Source organism: Aquarana catesbeiana, linkage group LG01 (genome assembly GCF_042186555.1).
Source record: "Aquarana catesbeiana isolate 2022-GZ linkage group LG01, ASM4218655v1, whole genome shotgun sequence".
Taxonomy (NCBI): Eukaryota; Metazoa; Chordata; class Amphibia; order Anura; family Ranidae; genus Aquarana; species Aquarana catesbeiana.
The window spans coordinates 224,726,975-224,750,860 of NC_133324.1; the positions used below are offsets into that span (position 1 = coordinate 224,726,975).

General features: G+C 41.0%; 1 protein-coding gene across 1 annotated transcript in view; it reads right to left on the reverse strand.

Moving 5' to 3' along the window:
- Window positions 1–23,886, reverse strand: part of CCDC60 (coiled-coil domain containing 60) — a 339,745-nt gene that overhangs the window by 65,284 nt on the left and 250,575 nt on the right. Inside the window, exon 7 of the mRNA XM_073625478.1 lies at window positions 8,543–8,644. Within this exon, the coding sequence (XP_073481579.1) occupies window positions 8,543–8,644 (102 nt within the window). The remainder of the gene's footprint in view (window positions 1–8,542; window positions 8,645–23,886) is intronic.

The window sequence follows — 23,886 nt, forward strand, 5'->3', positions numbered from 1 at the left end:
CTCTGATTCATTGCATCGGCAGCCTGATTTGGCCCTGCCCACTGGCAAGGAGAAAGTGTGGGGGTAAGTTTGAGAAAGTAGGGGTTATTAATGGAAGCTGGAATACAGCGCTGTATACAGTACTTTGTGTAGCTGATGCTACACACACTTTGTACAGCACTGACAGCGATGAAATTTATTCATATAGGAAATGGTTATTTTTGATCAGCTTGGCCCAAGCAAACTATTTGAAGTCACCATAAACATGGAATTAGACTTTTACTCCTCCACTGTAGGAATAGTGTGGCTTGCTATTCCACCTCCTTCCAGCCTACAGGAATGGCCATCAGGGTATGGACTGTCAGAGGACCAGGTGGATGCCAGGTTCGAGAGGGAGGCCCAGAGCATTGGTGGCTACCTTAAGCTTGGATAGGACAGAGTATATGAGATTGATCGCCATCAGGAGGACATCAATGTAGTGATAGGCCACCCTTATTTGTTTAATACTTGATGGCTGTCACTGGGATTTGCTGCTGCCAGCAGAGTTTTGCTTCAAAGGGGACTGCATACACAAGGCTGTATATAACATAGTCCCGTCTACTACACTATTTATGGTGTATTGTACAACAGATACTGGCTGCTCAGTGGTCACTGTTATTGATGTTCTTCAAGTTAGGCTGTGTGCAGAAAAGCATATGTAATGGTAGAGTTTCATATTTTACAAATCAATGCTCTGAGGTTTGTACGCGTCTGCTAGACTCCTGTTTGTTGCACAGTAATTGAAGCATTTTTTGGGGTATAAGGACTGTGGCATATGTTACCGTGTACATAATGGGTAGGGTGAAGTTTTAAGCCCCTCTCATTATTAGCACAATTTTGCCAAACCCACAATTTGTCACAGCAAAGCAAGCGTGCTGCCTAATTATTGTCCCCTGGGTACCCAAGGCTGAAACCCCCCCCCCAGGAAAAAAAATAATCTACAGCGGAGAACTAATGCAGCTGTTTTGCTGATATGGAAATCAACTATTGATAATGCACTTCCTAACCTTCCAATTTAGGTCAGACAGCTTATAGCCAATAAGGGGCCTTTGTTGTGTGCCAGACCCATCACTAATAAAAGACAGTGTTCCCAGCAGCTATTTTTCCCTGCATGTTGGAGTAGATAGGAGGAGTTGACAATGTGTGATTAGGGAGAGATAGTTGTGATATACAGTGCTTTACAGTGCTATATACAGTGATATAATTGGTGCTGTATTGTAATAACTTTGCAGAGAGAGATAGTCGCTGCTATACAGTGCTGTATTGTGCTACTCAGCTGTGAACTGTGTTCACAGTGCATAGACCCAACTCTTTCTACCATTACTTTTGTGTGTGTTAACAACAACATCAGTTGCTGTTTAACTGTTATCCCTGACCCGCAGTCTATTTTTTGGGTGTGAAATAATACATTCTAATTTCTTGTGGCTATTGCCTCTGAAATAATAAACTCCAATTTGTATTTTAACTTGGCTTATCTCTCCCTTTGTGTAGAAAGAGGGTGAAAATGCTGCGCTAAACCCAAACCAACCCTTGCCCCTGTTGAAGACTATTTAGTTGAAACGCGTAGGGCTAGCACCTCTAGCTTCCCACATTGCCATTTTATCTTTATTTGTGATCACTTTTTATATTTTTGTATTATATGGTGTTTTACTCCAATAAATCCCATCTTGGTTGACCTGCACCATGTGGAGTTCTCCTTTTCTTTTTCCCATGCTCGAGTGCTGATGACCACCCCTGGACCATCTCTTCCTTGGAACAATTGTTACGATCGACAGCCTTTGGAATTTCCATTTGGGACCACCTTCCATTCTGTGTCCATTGGAGTTTGTGGCTTGTAGGATACCGTCCAGTCCCAGCATCACCAAATCACAAGAGATCTTCCCAGGGCCTTTTTGATGCATGGCCGTATGGTATGTGCTTCCTACTCATCCGGTAAGGGTACCTACCTCTTCCTACTGAATGCCTTTCATGCCTTTGGGCATTTCCCCTTTGTTTGAAAGTTGAGAAGAAAGTTTCCCACCATTGGATACTTCACATGTGGACTTTCAGTATTTTGAAGTTTACTTTCGCTGTCACATATTTATTTTACATGTGGATTTTTTGTTCTCTTTTACATTTATTTTTATGCATTCACTTTACTCACGCACTTGAAGTGTTTTTGGATTCACATTTATACATTCACATACTGTGTATTTGGCCATTATTAGCGCTACACTTATTTTTTATAATATTATCTCTCCCTTTTACATAAATCAAGGTGCTTACATACTGTCCATCTACTGTACAACATGTGTGGCTATTATGTATAAAATAACACAATTTATTTGAAGATAAAACCCTCCTCGTCTATCCATTTTATATTGTGGCATAATCAAGCTGCTTAAATACTGTCCAATCACTGCAATATACGGTATGCGGCTATTGTATTTCAAATAATACACTAATGTTTATTATAGGATAAAACCTTGTCTCACCCTTTTAAAATGTGGCCTAACCAAGCTACTTACATACTGTCCAGTCACTGAACAATATTTGTGGCCATTGTCTCTCAGGTAATACACTGTAATTTTATTGGCAGACAAAACTTGTCTTATCTCTTTCAATTTACCTCCTAATCAAGTACTCATTCATGTCCTGACACTAACCAATTTCTAGCAAACTAAATTCTATATTTTGGATTTTTTAGGATAATTAAGGACACAGGAATTGGGGAAAGAGGTTTGGGGAATGTGGGGTTGTGGTATGGAAGTGTTTGTGTGTGCTGTGTTTTGACATTTTATTAAACTTCTAAGAAAATACAGAGTAGTACTTCAAAAAAGTGGCTTCCAATCTATACTATTCTCTGAAACAGTTTTGCCACTGTCCAATTGGTTGTGTTGCTGTTGAGAGCTTTAGTTTTATTATTTTGTTGTAGAGTACACTTTCCTATAGCTTTTAGATATGTCATGGCTGCTACTTCCATTGTTCAATTCAGGCTTATTATCGCTGGAGAAAAGAATCAGATATAACAGCAAAAACTACCTAAAACACTTTTTTTAGGCTTGGAGAGCTGCTGATGTAATAAAGTCAAACAAAATGTTTAAGTTAAAAAATCTATTACACGTCCAAAAAATTTGATGCCAGAATACGGTGTTGCTGACACTGTCTGTAGGAATTGTACTGTTCCGTAACACAACATACAGCTTAAAGGCAACAGCCAAGCATGTACCTAAAAGAATTGGTGTTTTTTTTCTGTCACCCTCAAAGTTACATTAACCGCTTAGCGACCGCCCACCGTAGATTTACTGTGGCAGGGTGGCCGCTCCTTGCCAGATCATGTTCCTGGTACCTGGGATCTTTACATTCCCCCAGTCAAAGCACCTCCCCCACAGTCAGCAATCACTCCTAGGGAACACATTTAGCCCTTTGATTGCCCCTGATGTTAACCCATTCCCTGCCAGTGTCATTAGTACAGTAATGCCGTGTACACACGGTCGGATTTTCCAACAGGGAATGTTGGATGGGAGCTTGTTGTCGGAAATTCCGAATGCGTGTAGGCTCCATCGTACATTTTCCGTCAGAATTTCCGACAAACAAAATTTGAGATTTGGACCTCAAATTTTCCGACAACAAAATCCATTGTGTAAATTCTGATTGTGTGTACACAATTCTGACACACAAAGTTCCACGCATGCTCAGAATCAAGCAGAAGAGCCGCACTGGCTATTGAACTTCATTTTTCTCGGCTCGTCGTACGTGTTATACGTCACCACGTAATTGAAGTTCTGAATTTCCGACAAGATTTGTGTGACCATGTGCATGCAAGACAAGTTTGAGTCAACATCTGTCGGAAAAAAAACATGGCTTTTGTTGTCGGAATGTGCAATCGTGTGTACACGGCATAACAGTGCATATTTTTTAGCACTGATCACTGTATTAGTGTCACTGATCCCCAAAAAGTATCAAAAGTGTCAGTTAGGTTTCTAATTTGTCTGTCGCAATATCACAGTCCCGTTATAAGTTGCTGGTCACCACCATTAATAGTAAAAAAAATAAAAATAAAAATATACCATAGTTTGTAGATCCTGTAACTTTTGCGCAAACCAATCAATGACCTAAATTGATGAAGAAACTCGATTTTTTTTACATTTTTTTATAAGAATGTTTTATTTAAGTAAAAAATATATATATTTTTTTTTAAATTGTTAGCTTTTTTGTATATAGCGCAAAAAATAAAACCCGCAGAGGTGATCAAATACCACCAAAAGAAAGCTCTATTTGTGGGAAAAAAAGGACATTTTTTTGGGTACAATGTTGCACGCCCACGCAATTGTCAGTTAAAATAGTGCAGTGCTGTATAGCAAAAAATAGGCTGGTCATGAAGGGGGGGGTAAACCTTCCAGAGCTGAAGTGATTACATTAGGACTCTCTTTTTGCATTGGTGTATGCCTACTATGGCAGAACCTAGCTCTCTATTCCTTTTTTAGCCTGGAAAATGAAAGAAATTGATAAGATTCACCCCCCATTGAATACAATAGGGTTTGGTTTTAACCCCCCATTTTTTTAGACTTCCCGCTGGGTTTGACAAATCCTCCACAAACTGAACCCAGACACATTTGCTCATGCTGAATTCTATTCATCAATTCTTATAAAGTTGATGAACAGCTGACAAAAATAATAAGATCCATTAAGATGCACTAAAAACTGGATGTACTTGTTGAGTGAAGAAGCAAGGTTTCTTTCAAAATAATCAAATTTCTCTGTGTATGGCCAGCTATAGAAACCAGTCTGAAGGACGAAAACAATGTCAACATCTAGAAAAAGCTACTAGTGACAAACAACACAGCACAGTTTGTTTTTCAAATAAGTGATGTGAAAAAATTGCATTACATAATTATTTGAATGGAAAAATGAAAACAAATGTGAAGGGATCTACAAACCCCATCCGCCTTGCACACCCTAAAGATATATATGCAGTGCACAAAAAGATACACCGTGAAATAAATTGAATAAAAACTATATTATAAGCAGAAGGTAGTAAAGCTCAAAACCTCAAATGTGTAAAGAAAACAATAGTGATTCCATACCGCGCTAACATACAAATGTAATAATATAATAAATGTGAAATTATTATATACAATAACAATAAGTCCAATAACCACCACTAAAAAACAAATTGTTCACACAAAGTGCTAGTGCAGTCTGCTGATCAAACAAGTCTGATTGTGATATCTTCAAATGTGCAAATCCTTCCACCGACTTCTAGGTAAGTATCCTAATCACCAGACGGGATTGACACCCATTACAGGTAGTCAACACCAGCAAACAGATACTCTCCAGATAGCAGCAGCTCAGGAATAGCATGACCGCCAGGTGAATGGTATGTATATATCAGGAAGAAAGAATAAAACTTCTCATGGTGTAGTATCGTTAAAAATTGTAATGTTAAAACTACAGAATTGCACTTACAAGACAGAAGATAAGATCGCACTCATGAAAAAAACAGGGACGCCATCCGCGTTCCACCTGCGTTACAAACAATGGCGGAAGTGACATGGCATGTATCATCTTCTATGCACCTTCTTAGACACGACAGGTTTTTATCATTGTAAAAGGTGTAAAGCCTGCAGGACTATTAATATTAGTACTAGGAAGGCAGTGACCTTTAAGTCCCACAGTACTGGTAAAGAATTTAAAATTGACAAATGTATTTCCTGTGACTCTAGCTTTGTTACGTTCCTTATTTCCTGTCCATGTGGGCTCCAGTACGTGTTGCGCACTATGAGAAAACTAGGGATTAGAAATAATGAACACTTAAATAATATAAAAAAGGGGTTCCCAAAGCACAGCTTATCAAACCATTTTAGAATTTACAATAATAGGGATCCCAGTTTGGCCTCTTTTTGTGGCATTGATAGGGTCGAGCCCCATTTGGGAAGAGGCAATATGAAACAAAAGATTTCCAAGAACGAAACTGAGTGGATACATAAATTGAATACTCTCAATCCTTTAGGTATGAATATTGATATTCATTTAAATTGTTTTATTTCTAATTATTGAATGTGGATTGTGATGGTGTCCTTTTTTATCCTATTATTTTAGTGGCCTATAATTAGTGGCATTATTGTTGGTATATATTTGATTAATATTAATTATATACACTTTTTATAAACATTGGTTTGCAATATATTACTTCTCCACTAGATGGCATGTGACGGCCAGTTTCTTAATGGCAATATAATTATTGTCCACCAGGGGGAGTTATTTCATAATACCCATTGGAAGTACCATTTTATTTATATATATTTAAGAAAAAATATTTTTCAACTAATAATAAATATATCTGTTAGTTTATGGAGTCTTCCTATTAATGTAAATGACTCAGAGACCAGGAATAATGACCGGTCGTGAGGATTACAACAGATTGGTTATTCTTTTTAACCACTGCAATACAGGGCATTTTCACCCCTTTCCTGCCCAGACCAATTTTCAGCTTTCAGCGCTGTAACACTTTGAATGACAATTACTCAGTCATGCAACACTGTACCCATATTAAATTTTGATAATTTTTTTCCCCACAAATAGAGCTTTCTTTTGGTGGTATTTGATCACCTCTGCGGTTTTTATTTTTTGCGCTATAAACAAAAAAAGAGCGACAATTTTGAAAAAAACACAATATTTTTTACTTTTTGCTATAATAAATATCCCATTAAAAAAAAACAAAAACAATTTTTTTCCTCAAGTTTAGGCTGATATGTATTCTTCTACAAAAAATCGCAATAAGCATATATTTATTGGTTTATGCAAAAGTTATAGCGTCTACAAAATAGGAGCTATATTTATTGGATTTTTATTGATATTTTTTTTTATTACTAGTAATGGCAGTGATCTGCGATTTTTATTGTGACTGTGATATTAAGGCGGACACTTTTGACAGTATTTTGGGACCATCCACATTTATACAGCGATGCACTGATTACTGTGTAAATGTGACTGGCAGGGAAGGGGTTAACACTAGGGGATGAGGAAGGGGTTAAATGTGTATCCTAGGGAGTAATTCTAACTGTAGGGGGAGGGGACTCACAAGGGAAGGAGACCGATCAGTGTTCCTCTGTACTGGGAACACACCATCAGTCTCCTCTCCTCTGACAGGACGTGGATCTGTGTGTTTACACACACAGATCCACGGTCCTGCTGTGTTCACGGGCAATCGCGGGTGCCTGGTGGACGTCGCGGTCGCCAGGTAAGCACATTGGGTGCCCGCCGATGCGCGCGCGCCCCCTAGAGGCTCAGGAAGTAAAAGACATCATATGACGGCGGCTTGGAGGGACAAAGGGTTCCTGCCGCTGTCATAACACTATGCGCAGTAGGGAAGTGGTTAATGGCGGTGTATATAAGGAGGAGGTGACTGGCTTCATCACATGATCCCTGATGATGTCAGACCAGTGTTAATTTTGGCAGCAAATTTCGATTTAGTTTTAGTCTTAGTCTTAGGACTAAAATGGCATTTTAGATTTAGTCCCATTGTAGTCTTTTGCAATTGTTTTAGTTTTAGTCTTATTTAGTCGACTAAATCTCCAGTACATTTTAGTCGACTAAAACTCATTTTTAAAACTCATCTAATGGGTGTAATTAAATTGTAAGGCATTAGTTAACATTTCTCCACAATTTCCAAACTCAATATATACTGCTTAAGTGAACAATCTAATTTGTTATTATTTATGGTATTAAGGTATAAACATGCACTACAGAACAGTGTTAATTTTGAAGTCAAATTTCAGTTTAGTTTTAGTCTTAGTCTTTTGACTAAAATGGCATTTTAGTTTTAATCCCATTTTAGTCTTTTGATTAAAATGCCATTTTAGTTTTAGTCCTATTTTAGTCATCTCAATTGCTTTAGTTTTAGTCGTATTGTAGTTGACTAAAATAGTATTCATTTAGTCGACTAAAATGTTTTAGTCGCTTTAGTCGACGAAATTAACACTGCGTCAGACGCTGCCGACGAAACGCGTAGGATCCCGTGATACGTGCCACGTCACTTCTACAATTTGGAACGCAGGCGGCTTCACTGTTTTTTTCATGAGCGCAATCTTATCTTCTGTCTTGTAAGTGCAATTCTGTTGTTTTAACATTAATTTTTTTAATGATACTACACCATGAGGAGTTTTATTCTTTGTTACTGATATATACAAAACACTCACCTGGCGGTCGTGCTATTCCTGGGCTGCTGCAATCTGAAGAGTATCTGTTTGCTGGTGTTGACTACCTGTAATGGGTGTCAATCCCATCTGGTGAGTAGGATACTTACCTAGAAGTCGGTGGAAGGATTTGCACATTTGAAAATATCACAATCAAATTTGTTTGATGATCAGTAGACTGCACTAGCACTTTGTGGGAACAATTTTTTTTTTGGTGGTGGTTATTGGACTTTCAATATTGTATATAATAATTTCACATTTATTACATTATTACATTTGTATGCTAGCGCGGTATGGAATCACTATTGTTTTCTTACATAATTATTTGAATGTCCGAAGAATTGTACCTTATATTCCAGCAGGTGGATACAGGTCGCATCAGGCCAGACTGCTCTGTTAAAGATTCTAACAGCCAATGGAGGGCACAGAGCTGACGGAACAGGGATTCCCTGGAAAGGAAGCAGTGACATATGACATATACATATTGAATACATGCTTTTCAAGTAGCATAATATAATGAATGGCACACTGTTGGAATTTTTTTTAACAGATAAAATGTAAATTAACTCATTCCATGGCAAACAAACTTAAATTAGTGGTGTTTTCCATGTGTTTTAAAATGATATGGTAATTCATGAAAGATTACATTCATGTACCAGTACAAACTAATAGGAGGTCGTACAGTCCAATCGTAACCCCTCTCGCCTGCATTTTTTATTTTAACTATATGAAACATGCCTAAAGATGGAGCACTGAAAAAATATAAGCCCATTTTAACAGTAGGAGCTGGAAGAGTTATATGCTGAGTTTTAACCTGCCATACTGTGGCACGATACGATAGCAGAGGTGGGTAACATCTATACAAACTGGTTACATTTACTCTCCATCCAAAATACAAAATAAGAGTTCTCCTTTATATAAAAAATATAAAACACATTCTTTTCTTTGGGTCTGATGCATATCTATAAGCTGCAGTTTACTGCAAAAGGGAAACTATATGGGCCCATTAACACCTATATGTGTGTTACCATGCAACACACACACAACAATGTGAATCCAGCATCAGAGTGCCCTTTAATTCATGGAAGTACATGTGCAGTCGCATGCAATAAAAGTACACTATAAATATAAAACATTATGCCTTATACTTATATGAAGGGGGAACTTGTGTAAAAACTCATACAATGTCAGGTTTAAAGAAGTCCAGCTTAAGCTTGTTTGGCTGGGCTTCTTCTATGGGTCACAGAAGTGCAAACAGTTTTGCACTCCTGTGACCCGTTTTTTAGCAGAGAGCGATCTGAAGTCCGCTCTCTGCTGAAGTCTCTGGAATCAGTCCAGGCCCAGAGTCATCACAACAATAAAGTCTGGATCCGCCAGCTGCCTGGACTGATGCCTGTCTCAGCCTCTAAGCGAGCCGCTGAGAGACTGAGACAACCACTCCCAGCCCCTTCACAGCTCAGCGCTCCAGTGACCGTGGAGGAGCAGAGAGGAGAGGTGCTGATTGACAGTCAGCAGCTCTCCGCTTGGGGATCTGTGAGAACCGAGCCATCGGCGGTGTTCGGTGGCTCGGTTCTCAGTTTAGAGGCGGCAGGGGACAGATGCAGCGTCGGACCGATGCTGCATCTACCTAGGTAAGTATAAATGGGCCAAAAAATAAAATAAAACACCTTTACTTCTCATTTCAATTATTATTTTCTATAGAAATGGACACACAATGGGACCTATTTATAAAGCAGTGATGCACTGAAATTTGTATGCTATTCCCACATACATTACTTTTTAAAGCCTTTATAGCAGCTGTTTTATGATGCATACATACAAGATCAAATGACTTAGTGGGGCACCAAAATCTAAGACCAAAAATCAAATGATGTATTCATTAAATAGTGCCATAAGAAATGCACTTTGTTAAAACACTCAATTTGCACACACCTATAGAATAGGAACTGAAACCTGCTGAACTCTGAAAGTGGAAGAGGGGAAGGCTGTATCACAAGTAATCACTACTGTCATAGTACTGTACTAATCAAGCAAACTTTTTTTGTAAAAACTGTATGTAGACCTCTAAATAGACATGTGCAATTTGTTTCGGTCTGAATATAAATTCGGACAAATTTTTGGATGTACTCGAATCTCCAAATAAAATAGTAGCGAATTTCATTGAAATTCATTAGGTTTCGTTCCCTATATTCGTTGTCTAACGAATTTCAAATTTTCGAAATGATTCCAATTTGGATCGATCGAAAAATGATTGACCAATTCAAATTCTGTGTCAAGAATAGCTGGTTGTTAAGGAGTGGGCTTGAAAGCCGCTGCATTCTTAACCACTTCAACCCCGGTACGATTTACCCACTTCCTGACCAGGTCATTTTTTGCGATACAGCGCTGCGTCACTTTAACTGACTGCGCGGTCGTGCAATGCTGTACCCAAACAAAATTGATGTCCTTTTTTTCCCACAAATAGAGCTTTCTTTTGGTGGTATTTGATCACCTCTGTGGTTTTGAAAAAAAAGCAATATTTTTTACTTTTGATATCCCCCAAAAATATATAAAAAAATAATTTCTTCCTCAGTTTAGGCTGATATGTATTCTTCTACATATTTTTGGTAAAAAAAAAATCACAATAAGCATATGTTGATTGCTTTGCGCAAAAGTTATAGTGTCTACAAAATAGGGTAAAGATTTATGGCATTTTTATTTTTGTTACTAGTAATGGCGGTGATCAGTGATTTTGATTGTGACTGTGACATTGCAGCGGAAAGACCGGACACTTTTGACATTATTTTGGGACCACTGACATTTATACAGCGATCAGTGCTAAAAATAGCCACTGATTACTGTATAAAATGTCACTGACAGGGAAGGAGTTAACACTAGGGGGCGATCAAGGGGTTAAATGTGTGTCCTAGGGAGTGTTTCTAACTGTGGTGGGATGGGACTGCCTGTGGGAGGAGACCGATTGTTGTTCCTAAGCAGTAGGATCAACAGATCAGTCTCCTCACTCCTGACAGAACGGAGATCTGTCTGTTTGCATTGACAGATCTCCGTTCTGTCCTTCTCAGGAGCAATCGCGGGTAGCCGGCAGCCATCGCACCCGCCAACCATACGCATTGGCTCCTACATCACGTGGCGGGCGTGTTCGCCGCCTATACTCCTTAAAGCATCCTCTGTAGACCTACGGCGATTCACGCAGGAGTGCCATTCTGCCGCCGTCAATCGACTGCGGGCGGTCAGCAAGGAGTTAACAACCAATGACTCATCAGCTGTCAGCAGGCTTCCATGCTGAGAGATTAAATATAAACAAAAGAATGCCGGCAATAGAAAACTCTGAAAAAAAACAGCGTGGGGTCCTCCCCAATCCATTTCATGCCCTGGTGAACTGGTGACCACGACCCCTTGTGACTTCAACGACCCAGCATGCCTTGATTGATGATGTTACAAGAAGGCGGGGCCACCCGGTGACGTTGCTGAGTGGCCCCGCCCCTTAGCTATTTAAGTAATGTCAGATAGAGGAGTGGGCAGACGGTGGGAGCCTTCAACAAGACTGGAGACCGAGATCGCCGTGATTGGCGATGGATCTAAATTGGGGGAAATTGTTTTTGATTTTTTAATAAAGAACATGTCAAAAACGTGTGTTTTTACTCACTTTTTACACTTTTCTGGTGAGGTACTATGTACCCCATACTCATTCACATGGGGGGGCGGGATCTGGGGCCCCCTTGTTCCAAAGGCTGTTTTTTTTTTTTATAACATGTGACCAGCAGCAGAGGACTAGAAGCTCCTCCTGCGTATGTTTCCCTGCACACAGGCTGGGAAAGATCTGGGTCATGTGACAGCTGCATATCGATTAGGAAAACGGTACTTACATTTTTTTTTGTTAACCCCTTCCCGCTGGTTGCCGGCCCTTCAAGGGTTCTAAATGCTGGAAGGCGGAGGCAGGCATTTGACCGACCGATGGGATTGGCTGTCACAGTGGTCACATGATCGGAAAGCTCCTGATCCCTAGTATGTGTCAGGAGCTTTCTGTTAACTGTCGGCTACACATGGCTGCATATATGCGGCAGCTCGGCATGAAGGCCCACACGTCGAGAGACTGCATATATGTGTACGGCCAGCTTGAAGAGGTTAAAATAATTACAGTGCAGAAATAGAGGAGACAATGTAAATTACACAGTGTGTGTTTGGTATCACTTTAAGGAAAGTATTTCTCTGTATTAGATTATCCCCTAATGAAATAAAGATTGGTTGTAAGTATTTGTGAGCCATTTACTTTAATAAACTGGATATCTATGTGGTTTTCTACTAGATAGTGAAGGAGGAAGTTTGTGTTCAAACCATAAAACAATAGATGTATCCTATCTTGTCTCAATAGATAAAGCAGGTGGTTAATTGATTAGAGGGAATTTCTTGTTAAGCCCTTTAGTAAAAATTGAGGGTCATCTAAATGCCAGGGAGTGATGAACAAATGACCTGAGCAATGTTTGAGACCTGGGGTCTTGATAAGTGTTTGGGGTGTAACATAAAAAAATGACAGCCCCCACCCTCAAACTCCCCCCCTCAATTTACAGAATCCAGGGGCTCTTCTCTCCACCTGGTCCTAAAGCAGAATTCGACATAGCAGTCTTGACTGCCACCGCAGTATAGGGACTGTAGCTTTCAATGGATTACAAGTGCAGAGACGTCACCACACTTGTATTCCATTGATACTTCCTCCAGATCTGTAACTGAAAGTTCATACCTCAGTATGGACCTGAGCTGAAGGAAGAGCCTACAGGAACCAGAGTATTGCACTCATTAAATATTTCCGACGGGTCATGGTTTCAATACTTTGACGTCTCAGATGCAAAATAAAAAATATATGCACATTCTTCCTTTTTTCAAGATGGGTGCATTTTGAATTCTTTTTGCAAAAGGTTAAACTATCCTTTAAGCCGATGCAGCATTTGTTAATAACATCCTTCCTGTCCAAAATGGGGGCTTGGCCAATAAAATTAAAAATAAAATTTCACAGCAGAAGCTTTGCACAGAATGCTTGCATTATTCTGCAACTTCAGAATGACTTACCTAATAAAAGACCTTGAAAAATTCAGCATAGCAAAAATGTGATCAAATATTTTAGCAGTAACTATCACTTATAAGAGGATTAGAAGCTGACTGACATGATAGAAGTATTAAAAATTATTGTTCATTACATCTGAAAATCTAATTTAAAATCTCATCCCCACCAGAACAGTGCTGTATGAAACACATACTGCCGAATATGACAGATCCATTTCTAATTACAGGAATGTCTGTGCAACTCCCAAGAGTATCTGATAAGGGTAGTTAGAGAATTCTGCAGGTTGAAGGGAGTTCATGAACCTGCTATGTGAATAATTTAAGATAGACAGATTGGGTAGATGGTGATAATATTCCCCTGGTTAACTGCTAGTTTAAAATGTGTATCATCAAAAAGACATATAGACAGTATGCTTTATAAGGTCTGCAAAAAAAAAGAAAAGAGCTTTCAGTAAAATATATGATGTTGTGTATTCGTGTATAAAACACTGACAATGACAAGGGGTCACAGCAGGACACATACAAGGGCTTTCGATCATCCCATCAGTCAGGCTCAGGTCCCTAGATGATTGTTTTGCAACTCAACATGCTTGTCAGCCAGACATGATGAGTGGACTCCTCAAAGAGTAGTGTATGAGACATCGCAGCTCATATCAACTTAAAGGTAAACTTTCTTTTTTTTCTTTTATTTAAAATTTGAAATCCATGTTTTAAATCTGATTGTACAGTTCTTTTTACTAGTTCATAACTTTTTATATTACAAGTAAGCATTTCATACAGTGCACCCATGATATTAGTTTTTAGGCCTCATTCACACTGGACGTTTTTGGACGTTTTTACAGCAGCTGTTATTTTGGCTTCAAACGTTTTTTTCTACAGTCAATAAACTCCCCATCATGTTATCCTATGTGTCCATGCACACATAGGCTGTTATCAGCAGTTTTTGGCTGGGGTGTTTTTTTGGCTTTAAAAAAACACCAAAACTAGTGGGTTCTGAGAGGAGTTTTTCAGCTGTTTTCAGCTGTAAAAACGCTCTAACGCCCCCAAAAAAAAAACGCCGATAAATGTTCAAAAACATGACTCACCAGCAGTTTTTGATGTTTTTGATCCATTGAAAAAAACAATATTTATTTTTTTCAAAAAAAAAAAAAAAAAAGCTAAAAAACGCTAATGCGGAAAAACGTTAAAAAACACTAATAAACACTAAAAGACACTATTGCTTTACTTTAAAAAACATTGAAAAACTCACTGCATAGCTACTGGCGTTTTTATAACGTTATTTTAACGTCCAGTGTGCATGAGGCTTTACAGAAAGAGCACAGCATTAGCTTTTTTCTTTGAGACTGTTTCTCTTTATGTTAAACTCTGTATGGATCTGTACATAGCAGGGAGGGGAATTAAAGTGTATGTATAGTTTCGTCCAGACTGGAGAACAATAGACCCTCTGTGTCCCCACTGGGGATATACAGCCGTCTTTTTGTCCTGGTGTCTAGTGCACCAAGACAGCAAGTATGGGGCAATAACAACAGATGAGGGAAAATCCTTCAATAGGGACAAATGTTTCCTTGACAATCGTCTAATGCCCTGTACACACGAGCAGAATGTCCGACAGAAAAAGTCAGGCGGAAGCTTTTCATCGTCTATTCCGATCGTGTGTGTGCCTCATCAGACTTCTTTTTTTGAAAATTCTGACAGACCTAGAAATTTAACATGTTCTAAATATTTCTGACTGAACCAATTCCTATCGGGAAAACTGATCGTCTGTATGCTGTTCCGACGGACCAAAAATGACGCACGCTGTGAAGCAAGTACGAGACGGAAGCTATTGGCTACTGGCTATTGAGCTTCCTTTTCTTGTACTGTCATAAGTGTTGTATGTCACCGCGTTCTGGGCTATCGGACTTTGGATTGACCATGTGTAGGCAAGACCGCTTCAATGGAATTCCATCGGAGTTCCGTCTGAGAAACCTTTGGAGTTTATTCTGACGGCAAAACTGGTCGTGTGTACACAGCATTAGAGAGAAATTCCCTTTGCTTTTGGGCGATTTCCTCTCTTCTTGTTGTGTCTCTAAACAGGAAGTGAAGAAAAATCTTCCCAGCAGGACACAGACAGCAATAAACAACCTGATATGGGTTTAACCCTTCCCTTCACACTATCCTAAGCTACAAAAAAAGTTTTGATTATAAAAACATATAAAGGGTGGGCTTTAGTCACTTTAATAAGTACAATTCAAGAGCTAGTTTATTGCAGGTTGCAATATGGGATGGAGGATGAGATGGGTGTCAGGATCTTCCCAAATGATGAATGGTCTTAAACATTAGACTAGGCTCTAATCCTGTCTTAATTTCTCATTTCTGACAAAGTTTATTCTGAAGACAGACTATGCTGGCTGGACAAAGTTTAGTAAAGATGCTGTAAATATAGTGCTGCTGGGTACACCCTAGCCTAACATTGTCTATGTGTTAGGATTTGGATCTGAACCTGAACCTGGAATCTGTGTGGTGTCTGGCTGTGTTCCATCTTGCTGTGCCACCTGAGATGCTGAACAGCTCCTCCGCCTGGTTCCTTGGACAACCTTGCTTTGTCCCTTGTTTTTGGTGAACCTTGAACCCTTTGCTCATCCCATGAACTTCCTGATTCAAGCCATGTACTCCACTTCATGTTTGCCAGATTATTGTTTCTCCAGCTAATATCTTGCTCCTCTCACTCCTGCTGCCACTCATTACCATCCTTTTGCTTGTTCCTCGACTATGCTTTCACTTGATCTCAATCTGCAACCACTTGTTGACAACTTTTGGCTTGTTTACTGGCTACGCTTCTGCTTAAACCCTACCTGCTCCATCTGCCACTGGAGACTGGCTTGCTCATCTCCTGGTGGGGCAATCCCGATGACTACGACCTGGCGCTAGCATGCATTGAAACCCATCTCATCCACCAGGGTAACCTGCTTGTGCACATATACTTCTGTTTGGTGTGAACCTCTCTACTGCTATAACTACTGGTTCCTGAGCCAAACCCCTGACTGTGACACTATGTTATAGAGCTGCTATGTTGGATTGCCAGGGAGTAGAGACAAATATATGAGCCTTACAGCAGAGTTGGGTCATCAGAATTGTAGGTAGTGTGGGAATGCTTAAAAGTAGGTGATTTGCACTGCGACATATGAAACAGATAGTAAACCTCTTTCTGTAGCTTAGTACAGATTCATTTGTGTCTGGAGTTCAGCCTTAACAAGTTAAACAGACAACATGTGAAAGTACATAGAACATCCTACATAACTCTGTTAATCAACCATACCTTACTTCCCTTTAGTTGGTTTACTTAGGCTCACTTTAATTTGTTTTGGAAAGGAAAGTAAGGGAAACATGTTAAGATGCTTTGACTTAGGTGTGTGAAAGCTGATTAGACTGGATAGACTGAATATTTAGCAGACTATTACACAATACTGCACTGAAGCAATATTTATTTAAGAAGGAATTCAATAAGAAATAGAATAAGAAGGAATTCAATAAGAAATAGCAATTGCAAGCCAGAATTCTTTATTTTTTATTTTTTAAGGCTGTAACTCAATAATAATCTCCAAATGTCAATAGAATAATTTTTGAATTTCAAATAGTTTGTTGTAAACATTTATGAACTTGCCACAATGATACATATCATCTTTCAGGAGGAATAGTTGAAAAAAAAATCAACGACCAAATGGAGAAGTATTCAGGATGGTCAACATACCCCTAAAGATGGCCCCCGTTATGGGTAAACGTTTGGTACTGACCACCTGTTGGTGTTTATGGGTGCCACGTAAGATGGCTCAGATAGTGTGGGATGAAAACAGAGAAGACTTTACGGGGTCTTGTAGAGTCAAGAAATGTTGTATGCTGGCTAGGTATACCCGAATAGTGTTATGAGATAAGGCCAGCTGGGTATGGCAATATGAAATGAGGGCCAGTATGTGCTTGACATCTGTTGTTTTCTCGGAGCAGGGTGCCAGGAGTTTATTGAACGCACTCCAAGCTGTCTGGTAGGCTTTGAGTGTGTTATGGGACAGTGAGTAGTTGATGAGCTGGGTCGCTCCTTGTAGGTGTTGTACTAGTCCAGGGTCAGCTGAGACCAAACGGGGATAGGGGCCGAAACTGGATCGGCTCCGGGCACCTGTTTGAAAAAGGAAGTATAGTTAAAACGTGACAGTGCGTCTGCTGCTAGGTTGTACTTGCCTGGAATAAATGAACAGTGGATATTAAACTGATGTTGTAAAGACAGTTGTACCAGTCTGCGCAGGAAGGACATGACTGATAGGGACTTGGACCTGCCTTTGTTGATAATATCTGCCGTGGCCTGATTGTCGGTGGTGAAGATCATTGTTTGCCCTGTCCAATGATGACCCCAGAGCTGTGCGGCTTCCACTATCGGATAGAGCTCGAAGAGGGAGGATGTTTGGGTGAAGCCAGGTATTAACAGTATCTGTGAAGGCCAGGGTCCTGAAAACCATTGGTGGCCAAAAATTGCCTGTGGAAGCTTTCAGCATCTGTCACCACCTGGGGTGAAAGGGACGAGACCGTAGATATGAATAGGGATATACCATTCCAGGCAGAAAGGAATTCCTCCCACATGGATAGGTCCGCTACTGCTGTCTAGATTAAGAATCTGATCAGGGTCTTGTGTTTGTGAAAGAAATATCAGCAGACGTGACACGAAGGTGTGACCCTGTGGAATAATTCGCATGGCGAAATTCAGCATTCCCAGGAGAGATTGCAGCTGCTTTTTGGTACACCCCCTGGTGTGGGCGAATTCTCGGAGGACCGCTCTAATGCGGGTTAGTTTGTCGAGGGGGAGGCTGGCCTGTATGGTGCAGGTATCTAAGTTGACTCCGAGAAAGGTAATGTTGTGTGCTGGACCGTCAACTTTATGCTCGGCGATGGGAACATTAAGATTTTTCGAATACGACTCTCAGTTTGTCGAGGTCTCCTGGGGACATGCTGGGTGGTTCTATTAGTAAGATGTCGTCCAGGTAAATTGATGACCTCTTGACACTGAGCTTTGTGCAAGAGTATCCTGGCGAGGGACTGAGCAAATGTGTCGAAGAGCCAGAGGCTACTCTTCGAACCGAAAGTCAATTTCGTGGCAAAGTAGTATGCCTCCTTCCACTTAATGCCATGCCAGCACCAAAGGGACGGGTGGATAGGCAGGAGCTTGAAGGCGTCCGAGATGTCGGCTTTGGAGAGCCAGGCGCCTGTACCTGCTTTGATGATCGCTTAGATTGCCATATCTACAGCGGAATATTTTAGGGAGAATTCTTCGGAGGGGATTAGGGAATTGAGACTGGGAATGTGGGAAGAATGAGGCACAGACAGGTCGTACACCAAATGTAATTTATTAGAGAACTTGCCCTTGACAAGCCCAATAGGGCTGACTCTCCAAGTACTGAAAGGGGGCTGAGTGAAGGGGCCTATAATGAAATCTCTGTCTATTTCTGCCTGTAAAAGCTGGTCTATGGCCTGCTCGTCAGTGGCCGCTGAGTGGAGATTCCTGCATTCGCAGGTAGTATGGGGCAGGGAAATGAGACCGGTGTGAAACCCTACTGTGAATCCCTGGATAAGGAATGGTGGCCAGGGAGGGAGTGGGGTGTGAGGTGAGGTAGAGCCCTAGCCACTGGACGTTGACTCGGCTTAGTCATGCCCTCTTCTATTGCTTGACCTCGCACAAGTTCCTTGGATGCGCCCTCTGGCATAGGGTGCAGATGTGGAGCAGGCGGCACTGACTGAACTTGCAGGACCCGTAATTATAATTATTGCAGATGGCTGCCCCTCCCATGGTTCGGACTGATTTGTCCACCTGAGGCGTTTGTGCAGGGGCTGACTGGCCCTGAAGTGCACCGGAGGTAGAGGAAAATTCGAAGGGGCGTCTGATTGTCGCATTGGCGCACCAGGAGGGGGTGTGGGTGGAGGACTGGCAAATCGCGCATAGTGGTGAAAGCAAGCCAACAAAGTGGCGACAGAACAGCTCTGTGTCCATGAGGCTCCAATTTGTGGTTGTCTGAAATTGTGTGAGTCTGGCTGCTGCCTTTGCGGAAAAAGAACGATGATAATCGTAGAAAGAAAATCCCCCATACTTGTAGCTCAGGTCTTCTACAGTATGGAGGTATAAGTCCAGCTCTTCCCTCCAGCTGGAATTGGCTGAACATAGGACATCCCTCAGCATGACACCAAAGGCCAATGTAAATTCTGGGATGGATAATTTCAGGTTGAGTCTGGGGTCTTTGGCTTTAAGAACCACCGACATGTCACCCCAGGTATAGGCCTTATTTTCCGCCAGATGGTGGATGGAAATGAGGAAATAGGTAAGGTTGACATCCCTGCCATCCAGGATGTCCTTCCTGATGCTGGCTGGAACCAAATAGGAGGGGTAGACAATGGGGCTCCACCCTGTGGTACCTGCAGGAAGGGGTGTCAAAACCTGGGTTGCGGTCGGGTCAGGAATAGCCATGGCCGGGCGAGCCTCCAGGAGTGCCACTCTGGTTTGTACATCCGTGACCGAGGAAGACAGAGATGATACCATAGCGTGGAGTTGTGAGATGGCAGAAGATATTGACTGGAGGGATGCCTGCTGGGCACTGGGTCCTGCTGCGGCTGGTGGAGGGAAGAGGAGCTTGAAGAGCTCACCCTTTCTGGCTGTAGAGGGAAAGGGCACGCCTCTGCGTCTTAGTTCTGCCGTCAACTTGGGGATGGTCCATCCCCTGAGAGACTGCACACTGCCGCTCTCTGAGATGGATAAGGCGAAACAACTGGGGCACACCAGAACAAATCGGTGCATCTTGGATGCGACTGGATTCGAAACAGGGCGCGATATGTGGAAGTGAAATGAATGGTAATTGATTCCCATGACAGAGTTGCGGATCGGTCGCGACAAACAACGATCCGGACTCTGGAGCATGTACTGAATTGAGGCCATTGTGTGCCACAACTGGGGCACACAGTAACGAATCGATGCATCATGGATGCGACTGGATTCGAATCGGAGCGCGGTACGTGACAGTGAAATGGTTTGTTTGCCATGACAGAGGTACGAATTGATCATGCAGCTGTTTGCGACTGACTACGAATCAGACTCTGGAGCATGTACCGAAATGTGGTAAATAAATGGGGCACGGCGAGACGAATCGTGCGCTTTTTAATGCGACTGGATTCGTATCAGAACGTGATACGCGACAGTGAAATAATGGCCATGACAGAGACACGAATCGGTAAGCCGTAACCTGCGACTGACAATGAATTGGACTCTGGAGCATGTACTGAAATGAGGCCGTAGCGACTGGGGCACACCGGAGCGAATCGGTGCATCTTTAGATGCGACTGGATTCGAATCGGAGCACGGTACGTGACTGAAATGAATTAAATGATTCAAAATGCTTAGAAATGTTTTAAAAATGTTTCAGAAATGTTTGTGAAATTAATTAGTATCGAACTGACACGAGTCAGTATGGAGAATTTTGCGAATGAAAATGACTTGTCTCATGAATGCATGATAAACAGTTTAGAAATGCCTGAATGAAGCTACGTCTACGTCGCGGTGGGGTACAAAACAACGAAAATGGCTAACGTAACAACGGTGCGAGTGGTATGCATTACGATTACGTTGTGAAAATTTTCAAGTGATTCGTAAGTTTGATATCACGGTTTAGTGACATGATATCTAACAATGCGTGAAATGAAAAACGTCAGCCGAAACCCTACCTGTGACAGCCGAGCCAGATGTGTTGTGCGATTTTACGAATCGGTAATGAGGACCTCGATTTTCGAACACGGGAACTTAACGAATACGGGAACTCACGAACACGAAAACTCACGGGCGCTGAGTTTCGAATAGTCGGCCTAGTGACGTAGTATCGCGCACAGGAAAACACAAATACCACAGGCGAGCAGGCTGGTTAAATACCCCCCGTGCTCCTCCCATAAATCCTCACGTGCGATTCAAGCCTCGCTTTCAGATCGCTCTACTGCAGGGTAGTCTTCCCAGTCATGATAGCAGACTGACAGCAGTGAGAGCCGGCAGTGCGGAGGATGGTCTATGTGGACAGCTTTACACCGGATGCCTGCTTACTTAGATTTGCCTCTTAATCATCAACCATGTGAGTTGCTAAATGTTGTACCTTCATTAAATGCAATCATATTGCTACACTTAGAGGCGCCTTTCTTCTCTTTTATTATCTGTAGCTCCTGCTGGATTTTGCTTCTAATCCTCTTGTGGAGGCTTCCATTTGTGGATGGACATTTTATGGTTACACAACCTGTGCTATAATCTTTTTATATGGACTATAAACTGAAGGACTTATGAATAAATGGTTGTGGAACAAATCATTTCAGTTTCCATTATTTCTTATGGGGAAATTCACTTTCAGATACAAGTGCTATGGATTATAAGCATGTTTCTGGAACAAATTATGCTCGCAATCCAAGGTTTTACTATATAGATATAGATATAGTTGACATTACCTAGGAATATTGATAAATCACCTGTGTATTGCTTGTGTCAGTAGGTAGTAGATAAACTGTACTAAATGGAGGTTAAAGCAGAACTGGGGTGTTAAAACAAAAAATGTAAGAAAGAAGCTTTTTTACGACAGAAGATACTTCCACAAAATGTCTTCTTACCTTCCTCCTTGCAATAATTTTTACACAGAGCTGCACATGCACAGCTCTGTGTACTTTTTTCTGGTATCTGCCAGGAAGGATGAACCCCCATGTGCATACACTGGAGTTACATCACCCAATGCCTGACAATGAAGACAGCTGATGACCCTGCGTCCTGGAAGAAGCTTGGGAGAAGATGCTGGTGAGGTAGCTCACAGATGTTGCATCACTCAAGCAAAGGTGAGTATTTGTGGACTTTAGTTCCCTTTTAAAGGGCTTAGGTTTTTGTTTTATAGATTTCTTAAAGTGCAACTAAAGGCAAGCCTTTTTTTTTGGATATAGTGGAGAGGGATTAGAACACCTGTCAGTTTTTAATGCTGTCTGTGCTCCCATTAGGGAGATTCATCCTCTCTATTTGTCCTAAAGAGAAGTAAGAGAAACTTCTAAATTTTGGGTTGTCGCCAGAACAGTAATAGAGGGGAAACCTTCCAATGTAGACACTAGTTCTGGTGACATCCTGGGAATGCCTCACTTTGGAGGGATTTCCTCTTACTTCCAGTTTTCACTATTGGATAGAAAGTGAAGGAAAATATCCCCAAAGGACACAGATGGCAAAAATAATAAAAAACTGACAAGGGTTAAAACTCTCCGTCACTTCCAAAATGGAAAAAAAAAGTTTTGCCTTTAGTTACACGTTAACCTTTTGAGCAGTGGTGAGAACATCTGTAGCAGGGCTGACTTTTGCTCCATTCTATCTGGAATAGAACAGTAAATGGAGAGCTGACCAGGGGTTAAGGGTGAAAATGCCCCTCCCCTGGTGGCAATTCATGCATTTAAAAATAAAAGTTGGTCCAAAGTGCCCCTTCAGTGCAGAAATCTCACTCTTTAGAAAATCCATCATGCTCTGTGAATCCAGTGTCATATATTGTACATAACCATAATTGCCATTATGTTTGTATAACCAATATTTAAAATATATAGAAAACCAACTATAAAATGTTAGTTTAAATAGTTAATCTGGATGAAAAAAAAGACACCACCCAGCTAAAAAATCCATCCAGCTCAACCAAAAGAACACCCATCCACACACACACACAACAATAAAACATTGACCATTTTGCTCCAGCAGGGAAATAAAAACCTTCCTGATCCCCAAGAGGAAATCAGATATTCCCTGGATCAACTTTCCAAGAAAAAAAAAAACATAAACTCAACATGATTTTAAAGTTGACCAGAAGCAATTCAAATTTGCTTTGTACAGGAGCCACCATATACATGTTGCACGTTTATGCAAAGACAAAAAAAAGGATTGTAACGATATCACGTACGGGACATGAAAAGCTATAGCTAGCTGCCATGTTGTGTGGAAGTAGCCATGACAGTTTGGCTAACCATGTAACATTACAGAGAAATCTGAACTCCCTCCTTCCTCCTCCCTTGTCTTAGGAATTCAAAGCTTTTTAAGTTCAACAGAAAAGGTTATCTCAACAGAGAAAACAGAACTAGGCTAGGTCAGCAAAAAACAGCTTGTTGAAAGGGCAGAGTGTTCAGGCCTGTCGTAAAACTGTCACCCTCTCCATTCAGAGACCCAACAGGCCCCGGTTGTAAAATGTCTGAATGCACATCCAGCTTAAAACAGTGGAATAAGTATGAAATCTCAGCATGTTTCATAACTTCTGACTTAGTAATAGCACAGCCATAAAATGGACATATTTAGTTTCCTCAGATAATATGTAACGTTTCAAGTCCAGACACCCCTATGTCAGGTCATATGGGAAACCACTGGTACCACTTATTCCTCCTAAGCAGACTATACATTATAGACATAGCATGTTTATACTTGTTTTGAAGGAAATCTCACGCTGAATAATAATATGGATATTTGGAGTCTGTAAACGCTAGAGATGCAGATGTATGAATATGTATCACAAAATCTACCTGGGACGTGGTCATGAGTGTAGACACCTCCCAGCAACCAACCCCTAAACAAGATGACCAGACGATTGGT